Source organism: Giraffa tippelskirchi, chromosome 7, assembly GCF_054371585.1.
Source record: "Giraffa tippelskirchi isolate mGirTip1 chromosome 7, T2T-mGirTip1v1.2.pri, whole genome shotgun sequence".
Classification (NCBI taxonomy): Eukaryota; Metazoa; Chordata; class Mammalia; order Artiodactyla; family Giraffidae; genus Giraffa; species Giraffa tippelskirchi.
In genome coordinates this window covers 141,497,649-141,511,813 of record NC_137281.1, presented here as the reverse complement: position 1 = coordinate 141,511,813, position 14,165 = coordinate 141,497,649, and the positions used below count along the sequence as shown (strand labels likewise).

General features: G+C 51.3%; 1 protein-coding gene across 1 annotated transcript in view; it reads right to left on the bottom strand.

The window, feature by feature from the left end:
- Positions 1-5,548, bottom strand: part of PLEKHD1 (pleckstrin homology and coiled-coil domain containing D1) — a 31,557-nt gene extending 26,009 nt beyond the window's left edge. The window contains exon 1 of the mRNA XM_081513543.1: positions 5,079-5,548. Within this exon, the coding sequence (XP_081369669.1) occupies positions 5,079-5,227 (149 nt within the window). The 5' untranslated portion in view covers positions 5,228-5,548. The remainder of the gene's footprint in view (positions 1-5,078) is intronic.
- Between the last annotated feature and the right edge of the window lie 8,617 nt (positions 5,549-14,165).

Below are 14,165 nucleotides of genomic sequence, written 5' to 3'. Positions count from 1 at the left end.
ATCCTGCCTGTGAGGTACATGGGTGATGCCAAGTGAGGGTTTATGCAAAGATCACCAAGTCCAAGGGGCTCCAAAAAATGTTAGCAGAGGGGATATATGTATACTTAGAGCTGATTCACATTGTTGTACAGCAGAAACTAACACAACATCATAAAGCAATTGTGTGCGTGCTCACTCAGTCAAGTCTGACTTTGTGACCCCATGGACTGTAGCCCACGAGGCTCCTCTGTCCACGGGATTTTTCAGGCAAGAATACCGGAGTGGGTTGTCATTTCCTCCTCCTGGGGATCTTCCCAACCCAGGGATCAAACCCACGTCTCTTGTGTCTCCTGCTTTGGCAGTAGATTCTTTACCACTTGAGCCACCTGGGAATTATACTCCAATTTGAAAAAACAAAAAAAAAAGTTAGCAGAATTCTTTGAACAACATTGTAAAGACAAGCTTACTATGCCAAGCAGACAATAGTGCAGAGGCACTGGGTGAAGTAGGAGGAGGCCTTGGAACCCACCTTCTGCCCCCCACCTCCCTGTGGTGGAGTTAAGGCACTTTTAGAATCACCATGGGACAGAGTTTAAAAGCCACAATTTGACCCATTTCCATTTGACGGATGAGACACTGCCAGCCAGTGAGATGTGAGGCAGCTATGCCTCGGCCTGGGTCACACAGCTGGTCACCGGCAGAGCTGGGACTGGAACTCAGGGCACCTGCCTCTGAGCCTGGGTTCACCTGCCACCAGGGCCACAAATGCTCTCAAAAGAAACTGCTTTATATTTCCAAGTCTTGGACGTAGGCAGTTGAATTGCCTCAAAGTGTTCTGCTTCAGTTCTGGCCCCTGTTTTCAAACAGCCCATCAGCAGCCTCTAATGACAGCTCCTAGGGGTGGGGAAGGAGAAGTGTGTCTTGTTTGCATAACCAACTCATTTAACTTCAGGCCGGGCAAATCGTCACGTGACCCCAGTGAAGCCTGACACAATGGGTGTCATTTCATCTTACAGCTGTGCTATGATCTGGAGAGTGTCCCCAGATCATACTTAAACTAAGGACTCAATACCACCTTGATGCCAGCACCTTAGACGGATCTGGGGAGAACCCTGAGCTGCCACTTAGCCACTGCCCACCACCAAATGCTGTCATCCTGAAAGAAGCTGGGAGAGCACAAGTTGATTATAAAAAAAAGAGGGGCCTGCAGACTGGGATAGAACAGGCAGAAATGCTGCAGCTGTGCTGGGGGGACACCTCCCAGTCAGCTGGGAGAAATGCCATGTGAGCCAGGAAGCGAGACCAAGCCCCAGCGTCACTGGAGTGAGGCTGAGCCTGGTGCGTGGAGGTGACGGGCAAGCTCTCCCCCCCAGCCCTTTGGGACAGTGTCACAGTGATGCCTTTAGGAAGCGGTGCTGAGAGCCAAGGCTGAAACTCCCGGACCCAAATCTCTGTGGGAAGAAAGTCTCCTCAAGTCTTTTTGGCGTGATGAACACCAGCTGCACAGATCATCTTTCCACCCCCGTGCGGGTTGTGGCCTGAGATTTGGGAAATGAGGCCCCTCCCGTCTCCAGGGTTCCCCTGGCACTTAGCGGACACCGTGAGTCTCAGCTCCCTGAGACAGGACCCGCCGATGCTCCACAAGAGTGAACTGATGCCCAGGGCCCACCGGTCACCTTACCCCTGGGGGAGAAGGAGGGATGCAAGTGTAGATGTCCTGGCTGCAGGAAGGAATCAGCTGGGCCCTCCTCATCAGAGGCTCCAGTCTTGGGAGGTATGGAGAGGAATTAGGGAGTGGACTGGACTGCAAGGAGATCAAACCAGTCAATCCTAAAGGAAATCAACCCTGAATATTCATTGGAAGGACTGATGCTGAAGCAGAAGCTCCAATATTTTGGCCACCTGATGGGAAGAGCCAACTCATTGGAAAAGACCCTGATGCTGGGAAAGACTGAGGGCAAGAGGAGAAGGGGACGACAGAGGATGAGATAGTGGGATGGCATCATCCGCTCAATGGACATGGGTTTGAGCAAACTCTGGGAGACAGTGAAGGACAGGAAAGCCTGGCGTGCTGCAGTTCATGGGGTCACAAAGAGTAGGACATGACTTCGCGACTGAACAACAACAACAACTGGAATGCTGGGAAAAGAATGAAGTCCTGGGAGAGAGATGGCCTGTCTGCTGGACCAGTGCCACCACGCGGCTGACAATGGCCCAAGCAGAGATGCTTCACTCCTGTCCTCCTTGTCTCTGAGCACCTGTGTCTCCACTGCTCACAGGTGAGGGGGAGGAGTCACCCTCTAGACACCTCTCCCAGATCCTCTGATTACTGCTAAAAAACGTTTTTGAGTCTTTTCTCTTTTTGTTGTTCATGGGGAAAAAAAGCTGACCCTTCAGCTCAAGGGCATCTTCCCACCCCGGAAGGGCAAGGCTGCTCAGACACTAGGAGCTGGAGGCACAGGCCCTGAGACAGGCTCTGAGCGGAAGAGGTTTTATAGAACCCAGCCAGCCTCAGCCGCTCCCATCCTGCCCATGAGTTATTTATGTGGCTCAGGAGCCTTTCCAGGCCCCCTCCTCTTAGCTGCCTCCCCACCACACCATCGATTGCTCTAATGGCAGGTGCCATTAGAGCCTGAGTGCCCCCTCCCCAGGCCTTCCTGTGGCTGCTAATTAGCTGGAGTCCAAAGAGGCCACAGAGAGGTAACTGGGGACCAAGGGGCCCTGCTGGGAAGTGACAGGGGGCTAAGCTTAGCATCAGGCCTCCCCCCGCCCCATTCCAGACCCTCTCTGGCTGGCTGTTGCTGATCCAAGGCTAAATCATGTGTGCATGTGTGTGTGTGTTTATCTGCGAACATGGACAGAGGCCTAGAGAGGGCAGGGGAATGTTAGCTCTTTCCTGAGTCCCAGGGAAGGAGGAGTCTTTGCACAGGGGCAACTCCAGAATTCCCATGAAGGAACAGAGTGTGAAAATCTCTTTGGAAGGGGGCTGGAGAACTTGACTTTGCAGAGCGTGTACACTGTTCTGACTTGGGCTGGATGATTTTTTGAGTGGCTATTGGAGTTATTGGTGGAGATTCTTGGGGTGGGGGTGCTACAGCTCTCCAAGGGCCCTGGGCTCCCTCACTGAGCTTTTAGCTGGGGAACTTCAGCCCACAATGCCTTCCAGCCCTGGAATCAACTGCAGATGCAGGAGCCAAGTCCCCAAAAGTGCTAGGGGACAGAACCTGGGGGTTGCAGATCCCCAGCACTTACTAGGAATGCCATCAGGTGGAAATGCGTGGAAAGGGACATCTTGGAGGACAAGACCCAAAGGTAATACAAAGGACAGCAGCTAGACCCAACAGAGGAGTGTTGTCTGCCTGGAGCAACTGAGGCAGAAGGGGGTGGTGGGGTGCATTCTGCTAATGGTTCTTGAATTTATAAGCAGCCTCCCCACCTCCACTCAATGCCTTTGGTAGAGACAAGCCTGCTCCTGGCACTTGAGAGCTGCCGCTCAGACCACACAGCCCTGGAAACCCTCACAACATGGCCTCTCTGCTGCCCCAGGCCTCCACAAAGGGGATCAGAGATAAGCTTATCTTTGGAGGAACTCAAGGAGCCGCCATCCCGTTAAACCCCAAAGTGAAGTCCAGCAGAAACCAGGTGTGTAAAATGTAGAACAGCATCCACAGCTCCATCTGTTATGTAGACATATTAAATTATTCATCAAAACAGAACATCAAAACCAACTATTACCATGTCCCAGTGACCTGTGTATCTGGGCACAAAAGGAGCCCCGCTGCTCACGGGCAGAGGCACAGGGTGGGATGGAAGGGGCATCTAGACCCCCTCCCAGTTTCCTGGCAGGGTCATGCCTCCAGGCAGGGGCCATCACAGTGCAAATCTTAGAGCTGAGATTGCCCTGAAGGTGAAAACTTTCCAGAAGATGGCCCATTGCTCCTGAAACCAGCATTGGGAGCTTCCTGCAAGTTCAGGGCTATGAACTCCCCCTTCCTCCAATACCTTCCAGGCTCAGTTATGAGTGGCTACGGGCGTCTGGGAAGTAGCCTTGGAGTTGGGACCAGGAAGCTGATGCTGAAGAACCAGGCTGCTCTGACCTTACCCACCACCCCTTCCAGTGATCAGTCCTACTGACAGGACCCGTCCATCCTCAGTCCTGCCCCATCTCCCTTCCCCTAACCCCCAAGAGTCCCTCCTTTCTGTTCCAGCTTCTCAGCCTGAAGCACGGGAGTCCCTCTTCCGTAGGCCCAGTTTAAAGACACGTGTGCATGCATGTGCATGCTAAGTCACTTCAGTCGTTTCCGACTCTTTGTGACCCCAAGGACTATAGCCTGCCAGGCTCCTCTATCCATGGGATTTCCCAGGCAAGAAAACTAGAGTGGGTTACCATACCCTCCTCCAGGGGATCTTACCAACCCAGGGATCAAACTCAGTCTCTTACATCTCCTGCACTGGCAGGCAGGTTCTTTACAACTCAAGAAACCCCAGCTTCCACCTGGGAAGCCCCAGTTCCCAATAAGATTCCTCCAGGGGTGGGCACAGACTCCCCCAGGCCCTTCTTGCCTCCCCTGGCCAGTGCCTTTCAGAAGCTCCCTCACTGCAGGTACCCGGTTGTTGGGCGTAGGTGGAAGTGGGGGGTGGGAGGTAGGACACCCATGCCCCACCTCTAAGCCCACTTCTAGAAGCTTGGGGCAGAGGGCTGTGAATATGATGGAATTGGGGGCGGGGTCCCAGGGAGGCTATTTGGCTGAAGACAGGGCTTCTTTCTCCGCTGCAGAGTACGGCCCAATCTGACCCAGCTGGGCTCCAACCACGGCCACGATCTCTTCCGCCCGCGCCCACTCTCCTCAGCCCTACTTAGATCCATTCCACAGAGAACTCAGCGGCCCCACCCCAGCTCGACCAGCCTCGGGCAGGGATGACCCGGCCCGGGGTTGGGATCCACATCTTCCAGGAGGAGCCAGCGAAGAGCGAAACGGGGCGAGGCCAAGGTCACCAGGAAGGCAGGCGTGGGACGGCAGTGAGGGGTTCGGTAGGGGGTCCTTAGGCCCTGGTTCCCTCCCCAGGTGGTCCTCACTTGGCGCGGGAGGGGCACTCACCGCCGGGACCACTTGGCCGACGGCCTCCCGAAGGACCGCTTCCACAGCACACCGTAGAGCTGCACCTTGGTGCTGATGTCCAGCGCGTCCGAGTCAGCCTGCTCCAGAGACGGCGAGGGCGACACCGAGTTGGACTTGGACGTGAACATCCTGCCTCGGCGGGGCTGCTCGCGGCTGGGCCCACCCGCTCCCCGGGGCCGGCAGGGACGCGGGGCTCGGGGCTCGGGCGGGCTCGGCGCGAGGCTGCGGGGAGGCGGCGTCGGCCGTCGCCGTCGGGGCGCGTCCCAGCCGGCGGAGACGCGGAGCGGTGCGGGCCGGGAGCTGCGGCATTCAAGTGCGCGGGGCCCGGAGCGCGGCTGCTAGGGGCGAGGGGGCGCGCAGCCTGCGGCTCGGGCTCCGGGCTGCGGCGGGCCCGGCGGGGAGTGAGGCTCAGCCTCCAGTCAACAGCATCACCCCCCTCTCCCTGCGACAGCCCCAATTCTGGTGGCCCCGATTGGCTGGGAGGGGCAGGTGAGCTGGCTGGAGGCCGGCCGCGAGCGCCAATCAGTGCGGGCGCCGGCGGGAGGGCCGGGCTCCGTGCGTCCGGAAGGTCCCGGCGGGTAGCCTGGCCCCGGGACGCAGCCCCAGCCCCCCACCCCCGCCCCGCGGGCCCATTTCTCCCCCGGGTTCCTTCTCGCGTGGGGCGCCTACATCGAAACCCGGGACACGTCTGCTTTGTGACGGGCTTGGAGTCACTCCTGCAGATCCTTAAACTCGTTCTGGATGCGGGAAAGCAGACCATCGGGCTTGGAGTCCCACCTCAGTCCTTACAAGGCTCGGGGAAGCGGCAGTGAGCCTTAGTTTTCTCTCCTTTAGAGTGGAGACCCCTTACCTCCTCGGGCAGGGCAGGGAGCCAGTGAGATTTCGGCCGGTGCCCGAGCGCCCGCCGGGAGAGAATTCATCGCGTCTGGCAGCCCCTCCCCGCCCGGCTCAGGTGGGTCTCACCTTGCACCACCGCTGCCGCGATCCGGATCAGATTTCTCTTCCCAGAACTTGGCCGCCTCCGTCGGCATTTGGCACTCAGTGCCAATCCCGAACGGTCCGTGCGGCTGGTGTCGGTGATTTATCTGCGCGCTTGGCCCGTGCTCCCTGGGGCCTGGCGCTCCATCCACTTCCGCTCCTCTCGGCGGCTCTAGGTGATCGTCTCACTTTCAGGCGAGGGCAGACGCCTGTCCAAACCCTGGGGACCGCCCGCGGAGAGATTCTGTTAGCACCGCCGCCTATGGGCACCGCTCCAAAGGCGGGGAAGCGAATCTGCGCGGTGAGAGGCAGCCAGCTGAACCAGGCTGCAGTCTCCCTACCCCTGGCCGGGGTGCCGCAGCCATCTCTGGGCAGGCAGGTTTCTTCTGAGCCCTTGGGAAAAACCCTCCTCCCCTCTCCCCTCAGGGGTTCTTGATGCCTCACTTGTAAGATAAAGAAGTCCAATTGGAACAGAAGTTTGCAAATAGGTAGTTCTTCAGTCACTAAGTCGTGTGTCAGACTCTTTGAGGCCCCATGGACTGCAGCAGGCCAGGCTTCCCTGTCCTTCATCATCTCCTGGAGTCTGCTCAAACTCACGTCCATCCAGTCGGTGATGCCATCCAACCATCTCATCCTCTGTCATCCCATTCTCTTGCTTTCAGTCTTTGCCAGCATCAGGATCTTTTCCAATGAGTCGGCTCTTCAAATCAGGTGGCCAAAGTATTGGAGCTTCAGCTTCAGCATCAGTCTTTCCAATGAGTATTCAGGATTGATTTCCTTTAGGATCGACTGGTTTGATCTCCTTGCTGTCCAAGAGACTCTCAAGAGTCTTCTCCAGCACTGCAAATAGGTAGCCTGAGTGTCAAATCACTTTATAGATAAACTTTATTAATTTGCCAAAGTAAAAAGTAAAAAATTGAGGCATAATTAAAATATGACAAAACATACCAATCTTAAGTATTTGTTTGATGAAGTTTATTTGATGAATGTATACACAGAGTCACCACTACCCAAAGCAAGATGCAGTGCATTTCCATCACCCCAGAAGTTTCCCTCATGCACGTGCTTACTCAACGTCCTCTCCTCACTCCCTCCCAGGCAAGCCACTTTCTGACTCTTATCAACATTTACAAGCCTTTTAAAAAGTTTATATTGTAATGCTTAAAATGGCATTCTCCACAGAGCAACTGGAGAAGGCAATGGCACCCCACTCCAGTACTCTTGCCTGGAAAATCCCATGGACGGAGGAGCCTGGTAGGCTGCAGTCCATGGGGTTACTAAGAGTCGGACACGACTGAGTGACTTCGCTTTCACTTTTCCCGTTCATGCACCGGAGAAGGAAATGGCAACCCACTCCAGTATTCTTGCCTGGAGAATCCCAGGGATGGCGGAGCCTGGTGGGCTGCCGTCTATGGGGTCACACAGAGTCGGACACGACTGAAGCGACTTAGCAGCAGCAACAGAGCAACTATGCCATTGTCCTTCAACCTGCCCGCTTCTCTCACTGTTAACCTGCTTGACTTCTCCCTGTAAGCATTTGAATTTATGATCCTCACTCAGAGCTCCCCCAAGGCCTTCCCAGGTCTACATATTATGAGTCTAGTTAAGAAAAGTGAAAGTGAAGTCACTCAGTCGTGTTTGACTCTTTGCGACCCCATGGACTATAGCCTACCAGGTTCCTCCATCCATGGGATTTTCCAGGCAAGAATACTGGAGTGGGTTGTCATTTCCTTCTCCAGGTAATCTTCCCAACCCAGGAATTGAACCTGCGTCTCCTGCATTGTAGGCAGACGCTTTACCATCTGAGCCACCTAGTTAAGAAGGAGCTTAACAAAAAGGGCTTCTCCACCTTGGCACCTTTCCCCTAACAGAGTCCTGGGGTCCTAAGCCCAGGCAGCATCCTCTTGTTTTCCCTGTCCAAAGGGGCTGATCTGAATTCCCCTCTTGGTTCATGTTGCCCTGCAGAACATCTCAGGCTCAGCTATAACATAGGGTCCAGGGCCTGAGTCCATCAGAAGGAAAGAGACAGGACTAGGAAGATGATGAGAGCCCTCAGAGGGGATATAAAGTAGACATTTCACACATTGGGGGGTTATTTTGGACACATGCTTTAATGCTTGGAAAATGTCCTACTTTAGGAGTTCTGTTTTTTTCCAGATGAGAGCTAGAAAACTTGTGTTGGAAGCTTGTGGTGTGGAGTTCACTGGTCAGGGGCATCAGGGCAGGACTCTGAATTGCAGGTGACAAACAGGAGGAAAGAGCATGCACAGCCGTCAGTTTTCCAAGAGCGAGTACCAGAGGCATCTATCTGGCTTTGGGCGATAGCTGGGGCTGCAAGGTTGTGTTCCCAACCACAGCTCCTAGCAGCATTTGACTGGCTGCAGGGGCAGTCACAGGCAGGTGGGCTCCTGGCAGCACCCACATGGCAGCATCAGCAGCCTGCCCATCCGGCTGCTTCTGCAGTTGTGGGAGAAAGGCAGGATGCCTGGAATCATCTTTGAGGAAGCCCTTCCCAAGAAGAAGGGCTGGGTGAGCCCAGATGGCTCCTGGGAAAGAACCATCTTCATTCCATTTCTTCAGTGGAAGAAATAGAGGACAGGTTTCTTCAGTGGCAAAGAGAAAGCAGTCTTTGCCTCTTCTCTCTGCATACAGGACATCTGAATAGACCTTAGCTAATGGTAGTCAGGGAGAAGTGGAAAACTGCCACGAGGCAAGCAGCATGAGTGTGATGGTCCACTAGGTACTTAAATGGCTTCTGCTTCCCTCAACTAACCAGTCCAGATCAAGCCAAGACAGCCTTGTTAGAAGCTGTTCCTACTTCCATCGTGTTCTCTGCTCCAGCTGGTGGGAGTGCAGAATGTCTGGCTGATAGTTTAGCAGAAGACATAACAAGCGGGGTGCCAGTCCACTGCCCTAGCCCGAGTGTGGGCCAGGGCTGCCCAGTCTTATCAGAAAGTAAGTCAGGGTGGAAACTCAGGGTCCTAGTGCACTGCAGTGGAGAAGGAAATGGCAACCCACTCCAGTGTTCTTGCCTGGAGAATCCCAGGGACAGGGGAGCCTGGTGGGCTGCTGTCTATGGGGTCGCACAGAGTCGGACACGACTGAAGCGACTTAGCAGCAGCAGCAGCAGTGCACTGCAGGCTCAAACACAGAGCTGATGTTCTGAATATATGATTTATGTTGTATCTATTTCATTTCATGTTTAAAACATCCCCAATGAAGGGTGTTACTTTTAATTTTCCAGATGACAAAAATGAAGTTCAGAACGGTTGTCTACCTAAGGTCACCCAGCAATTCATTTCCTGGAACACGGTAGGCGCTCAAATATGTGCTGAATGAAGGGGAGTGGCAGGATGGAGATACTTGATTTGGTTTGAATTCTAAGTCCATACCTGTCACACTGCAGTGCACTGCCAAGTAAAGTGCCATCTGGAGAAATCTAGATCTTTCAGTCTTTCCCGTTTTTTCCAGTGGCTTCTCTCAATTGCCAACTCACTTAAAGTTCCAGTTCCTACAGTACTGAAGGTAAAACTCCACTGGCACTATAAAACTCCAGCTTTTCAGCTGTGTTCAGGAATAGATTCCTAATAATGAACACACATTTTCTTTTTCTTATTGTTTTTGTTTTTTGCCAGCTTTCCTGAGATATGATTTACAAATGAAAATTGTTTACCTTTAGTACGTGTGTGTTCTAAGTCGCTTCAGTTGTGTCTGACTCTTTGCGACCCTATGGACTGCAGCACATCAGGCTTCCCTGTTCTTCACTACCTCCCCAAGTTTGCTCAAACTCATGTCCATTGAGTCAGTGACGCCATCCAACCATCTCATCTTCTGTTGCCTACCCTCAATCTTTCCTAGCATCAGGGTTTTTTCCAATGAGTTGGCTCTTCACATTAGGTGACCAAATTTGGAGCTTCAGCTTTAGCATCAGTCATTCCAATGAACATTCAGGGTTGATTTCCTTTAGGATTGACTGGTTTGATTTCCTTGCTGTCCAAGGGACTCTCAATCAAGAGTCTTCTCCAGCACTACTGTTTGAAAGCATTGTTTCTTTGGCACTCAGCCTTCCTTATGGTCCAGCTCTTACATCCATACATGACTACTGGAAAAACCATAGCTTTGACTATACAAGTCTTTGTCGGCAAAGTAATGTCTCTGCTTTTTTTTTTGATAAATTTATTTATTTTAGTTGGGGGCTAATTACTTTACAATATTGTAGTGGTCGGAGAAGGCAATGGCACCCCACTCCAGTACTCTTGCCTGGAAAATCCTATGGACAGAGGAGCCTGGTAGGCTACAGTCCACGGGGTCGCTAAGAGTCGGACGACTGAGCGACTTCACTTTCACTTTTCCCTTTAATGCACTGGAGAAGGAAACGGCAACCCACTCCAGTATTCTTGCCTGGAGAATCCCAGGGACGGCGGAGCCTAGTGGGCTGCCATCTATGGGGTCGCACAGAGTCGGACACGACTGAAGCGACTTAGCAGTAGCAGCAGCAGTGGTTTTTGCCATACATTGACATGACTCAGCCATGGGTTTACATGTGTTCCCCATCCTGAACCCCCCTCCCACTTCCCTCCCCATCCCATCCCTCTGGGTCATCCCATTGCCCCAGCCCTGAGCATTTGTCTCATGCATCGAACCTGGAATGGTGTTCTGTTTCACATATGATAATATACATGTTTCAGTGCTATTCTCTCAGAACATCCCACCCTCACCTTCTCCTTCAGAGTCCATAAGACTGTTCTATGCATCTGTGTCTCTTATTCTGTCTCGCATATACGGTTATCGTTACCATGTCTCTGCTTTTTAATACACTGTCTAGGTTTGTCATAGCTTTTCTTTCAAGGGGCAAGCGTCTTTTAATTTCATGGCTGCAGTCACCGTTCACAGTAATTTTGGAGCCCAAGAAAATCAAGTCTCTCACTGTTTCCATTGTTTCCCCATCTATTTGCCATTAAGTGATGGGACTGGATGCCATGATCTTAGTTTTTTCATGTTATTTTAAATCAGCTTTTTCACTCTCCTCTTTCACCTTCATCAAAAGGCTCTTTAGTTCCTCTTCACTTTCTGCCATTAGGGTGGTGTCATCTGCATATCTGAGGTTATTCATATTTCTCCTGGCAATCTTGATTCCAGCCTGTGCTTCATCCAGCCCAGCATTTCTCATGATGTACTCTGCATATAAGTTAAATAAGTAGGGTGATAATATACAGCCTTGACGTACTCCTTTTCCACTTTTGAACCAGTCTGTTGTTCCATGTCTGGTTCTAACTGGCTTCTTGGCCTGCATCAGGTTTCTCAGGAGGCAGACAAAGTGGTCTGGTATTCCTATCTCTTTAAGTATTTTCCATAGTTTGTTGTGCTCCATACAGTCAAAGGCTTTAGTGTAGTTAAAGAAGCAGAAATAGATGTTTTCAACTTCACAGATAAGTGAAACATACAGCATTTATCTTTCTCTGTCTGGCTTATTTCACTTAGTATAATGTCCTCCAGGTTTACCCATATTTGTTGCAATGACAGATTTTATGGTGAAATAATATTCCAATGTGTGTGTGCACGTATGAAATGTTCTTTTCCCATTCAACCACCAGTGGACACTTTCAGTTGTTTCCATAGCTGGCTATTGTGAATAATGCTGCAATGAACATGAGAATGTAGATAGCTCGTCAACACCTTGATTTCATTCTCTTTGGATATATATACCAGAAGTGGGATTTCTGGATCGTATAGTAGTTCTATTTTTAAATTTTTGAGGAACCCTCATACTGTTTTCCATAGCAGATGTAGCAATTTACATTTCCACCAACAGTCCACAAGGGTTCCCTTTTCTCCACACCCTCACCAATATTTATCTCTTGTCTTAATGACACATCCTCATAGGTGTGAAATGCTGTCTCATTGTGGTTTTGATTTGCATTTCCTTGATGATTAGTAATGCTGAACACCTTTTCATGTACCTGTTGGCCATTTGTATTTCTTCCTTGGAAATGTGTCTATTCAGGTCCCCTTTCCATTTTTTCATCAGGTTTCTTCTTTGCTATTAAGTTGATTGAGTTCCTTACATATTTTGGATGTTAACCCCTTATCAGATAAATGGTTGGAGAATATTTTCTCCCATTCCATAGGTTATTTTCATTTTGTTGATTCCTTTACTGTGAGAATGAACAGACATTTTCATAATGTTGCTTTTACCCCAAAGTGCTGTTCGTTCAGGTAGAAAAAAAAAATGTTGCTTTTACGTATAGTCTGCAGGCTCATGTGGTAGTCACCATTCTTCCATGAAACAGGTATTAGCATGTCTGTTGTATATGCCCAGCCCATGGTAGTTAAATGTGTGAGTACCAACAGGGGTCCAGCTCTCTGATTTTATGCTTCAGCCAGAGTGAGTCAGACACAGAGACTTTCTTAACCCACTCCAGCCAGATATGAGCAGGAAGACATTCTCAGGCAGGAAACAGTGACAAGGGTCTCCCTGGACTGTCACAGCCTGATTGGGCTTCCAAAGCTCCCAGCAACCTGGGCAAAAGTGGCTCTTCTCATAGAGCCATCTCCTCAGCCCCTGGCCCTCCCTGGCCCTGGCCCCACCCTCAGGCAGGCGGCCTGGCCGGTGCTGAGCAAAGGAACCAGGGACACTCCTCCTCCAGGTTCCCTGAGCTCTCCTGGCTTCTGTGTCAATCTGATGCCTGGACCCAGCACAAGTGTCCTTAGAGGGCCAAGAAGCAGAAGAAACAGGAAGATCTGGGCTCCAGGCCAGGCCCTGCTATAGTACCGAATCTCTTCCATAGATGTCTTTTCCTCCTCCAATCCTATTCCATCATTCAGACTCCTGTCCTGGTTTCTACAGGGTATGGCACTAATTCAGCTGAAACCACACTCTCCTCTTGGTTGCAGTGAACGTTTGCCCATCCTTCCATCCTAGCACCTGTCTGTCTGCCTTGTTGGGAGTTTTTCTTTTCCCTTCCAGACTGTGAGCTCCTTGAAGCAGAGTCCAGGGCATGCAGTAGGTGCTCAGCAAATGCTTGCTGAACAGATTCTTGTTCACTTGGCCCCTGTTCTGGTGCTTCAGATTCTTGTTTCAATTTGCCAACTGAATGGAGACTGACTTCTCCGGCCCTCCACTGTCCCTCATCTATAAAACAGAATCTGTGGGGAGGCGTGAAAGCAATGGACATGAAAGCAATCTTTAGATGGATGGCAGACTTGTCAACTGCTTTTGGCATCAGGTTCTGCCATTAGGTGTGTGAACCAAGGACAATCCCTGGACTTCTCTGGGCTTCTCAACTTGCACTGTGTAGTCAGGCATCTTTCATTTCCTTTTCAAATGACTCATTAACAGCAGGTTCCCCCAAGGAATCCTGGCTCGCCACCGTCACTCACGTGATCTTCTCGAGACTCAAAGATTCATGTGAGCTTCTTATTTAAAACCCTTGACTGGGTCTCCATTTCTTCAACTCCAGTTCCCAATTTCTGACCTTTGACTTAACACCCTCCTCAATGTGGTCCTGACTAATTGTCAGGGCTTAACCCCTGTCACCTTATCACACCTTCTCTGCTCTGGTTGCACTGGTTCTAATATTCCAAGGAGCTACCATGCTCTTTCATATCTTCTTTTCACTTGCTGTTCTCATAGTCTGGAATACTTTTTGTGTCGTCCGCAAATTCTACTTCAAGATTCAGCTCAAATGACTCTTCTTTTGTAAAGTCCTTTCTGATGGCATCCCTTCTGGAGATTAAAACACTTACTTCTTTTTATAGAATTGTGTTCCATTTTGACTAGTTTTTCATGACCAGCGTAGGTCTCAGACTCTTATACTAGTGGCAGGACTTGGCTGTCCACAGGGGAACCTAAGAGGAAGGGGCTGGAGGGGTGGAGGAAACAAGAGGTGGAGGGTGGAGGCTTTCAGGAGACAGTGGTAGCAGAGGAAGATGGTGAGACACTTCCTGATCCAGGGCAACCAAGTGTAAGATCAACACCAGCAGCTGAAAGACAAAGGGGATGGGGAGAGCACACGTGGGCACAGACCCACTGCCCCGTCCCCAGGCAAACCCCCATTCTAGACGTCTTGAGACGGGAAGTCCCTTGTA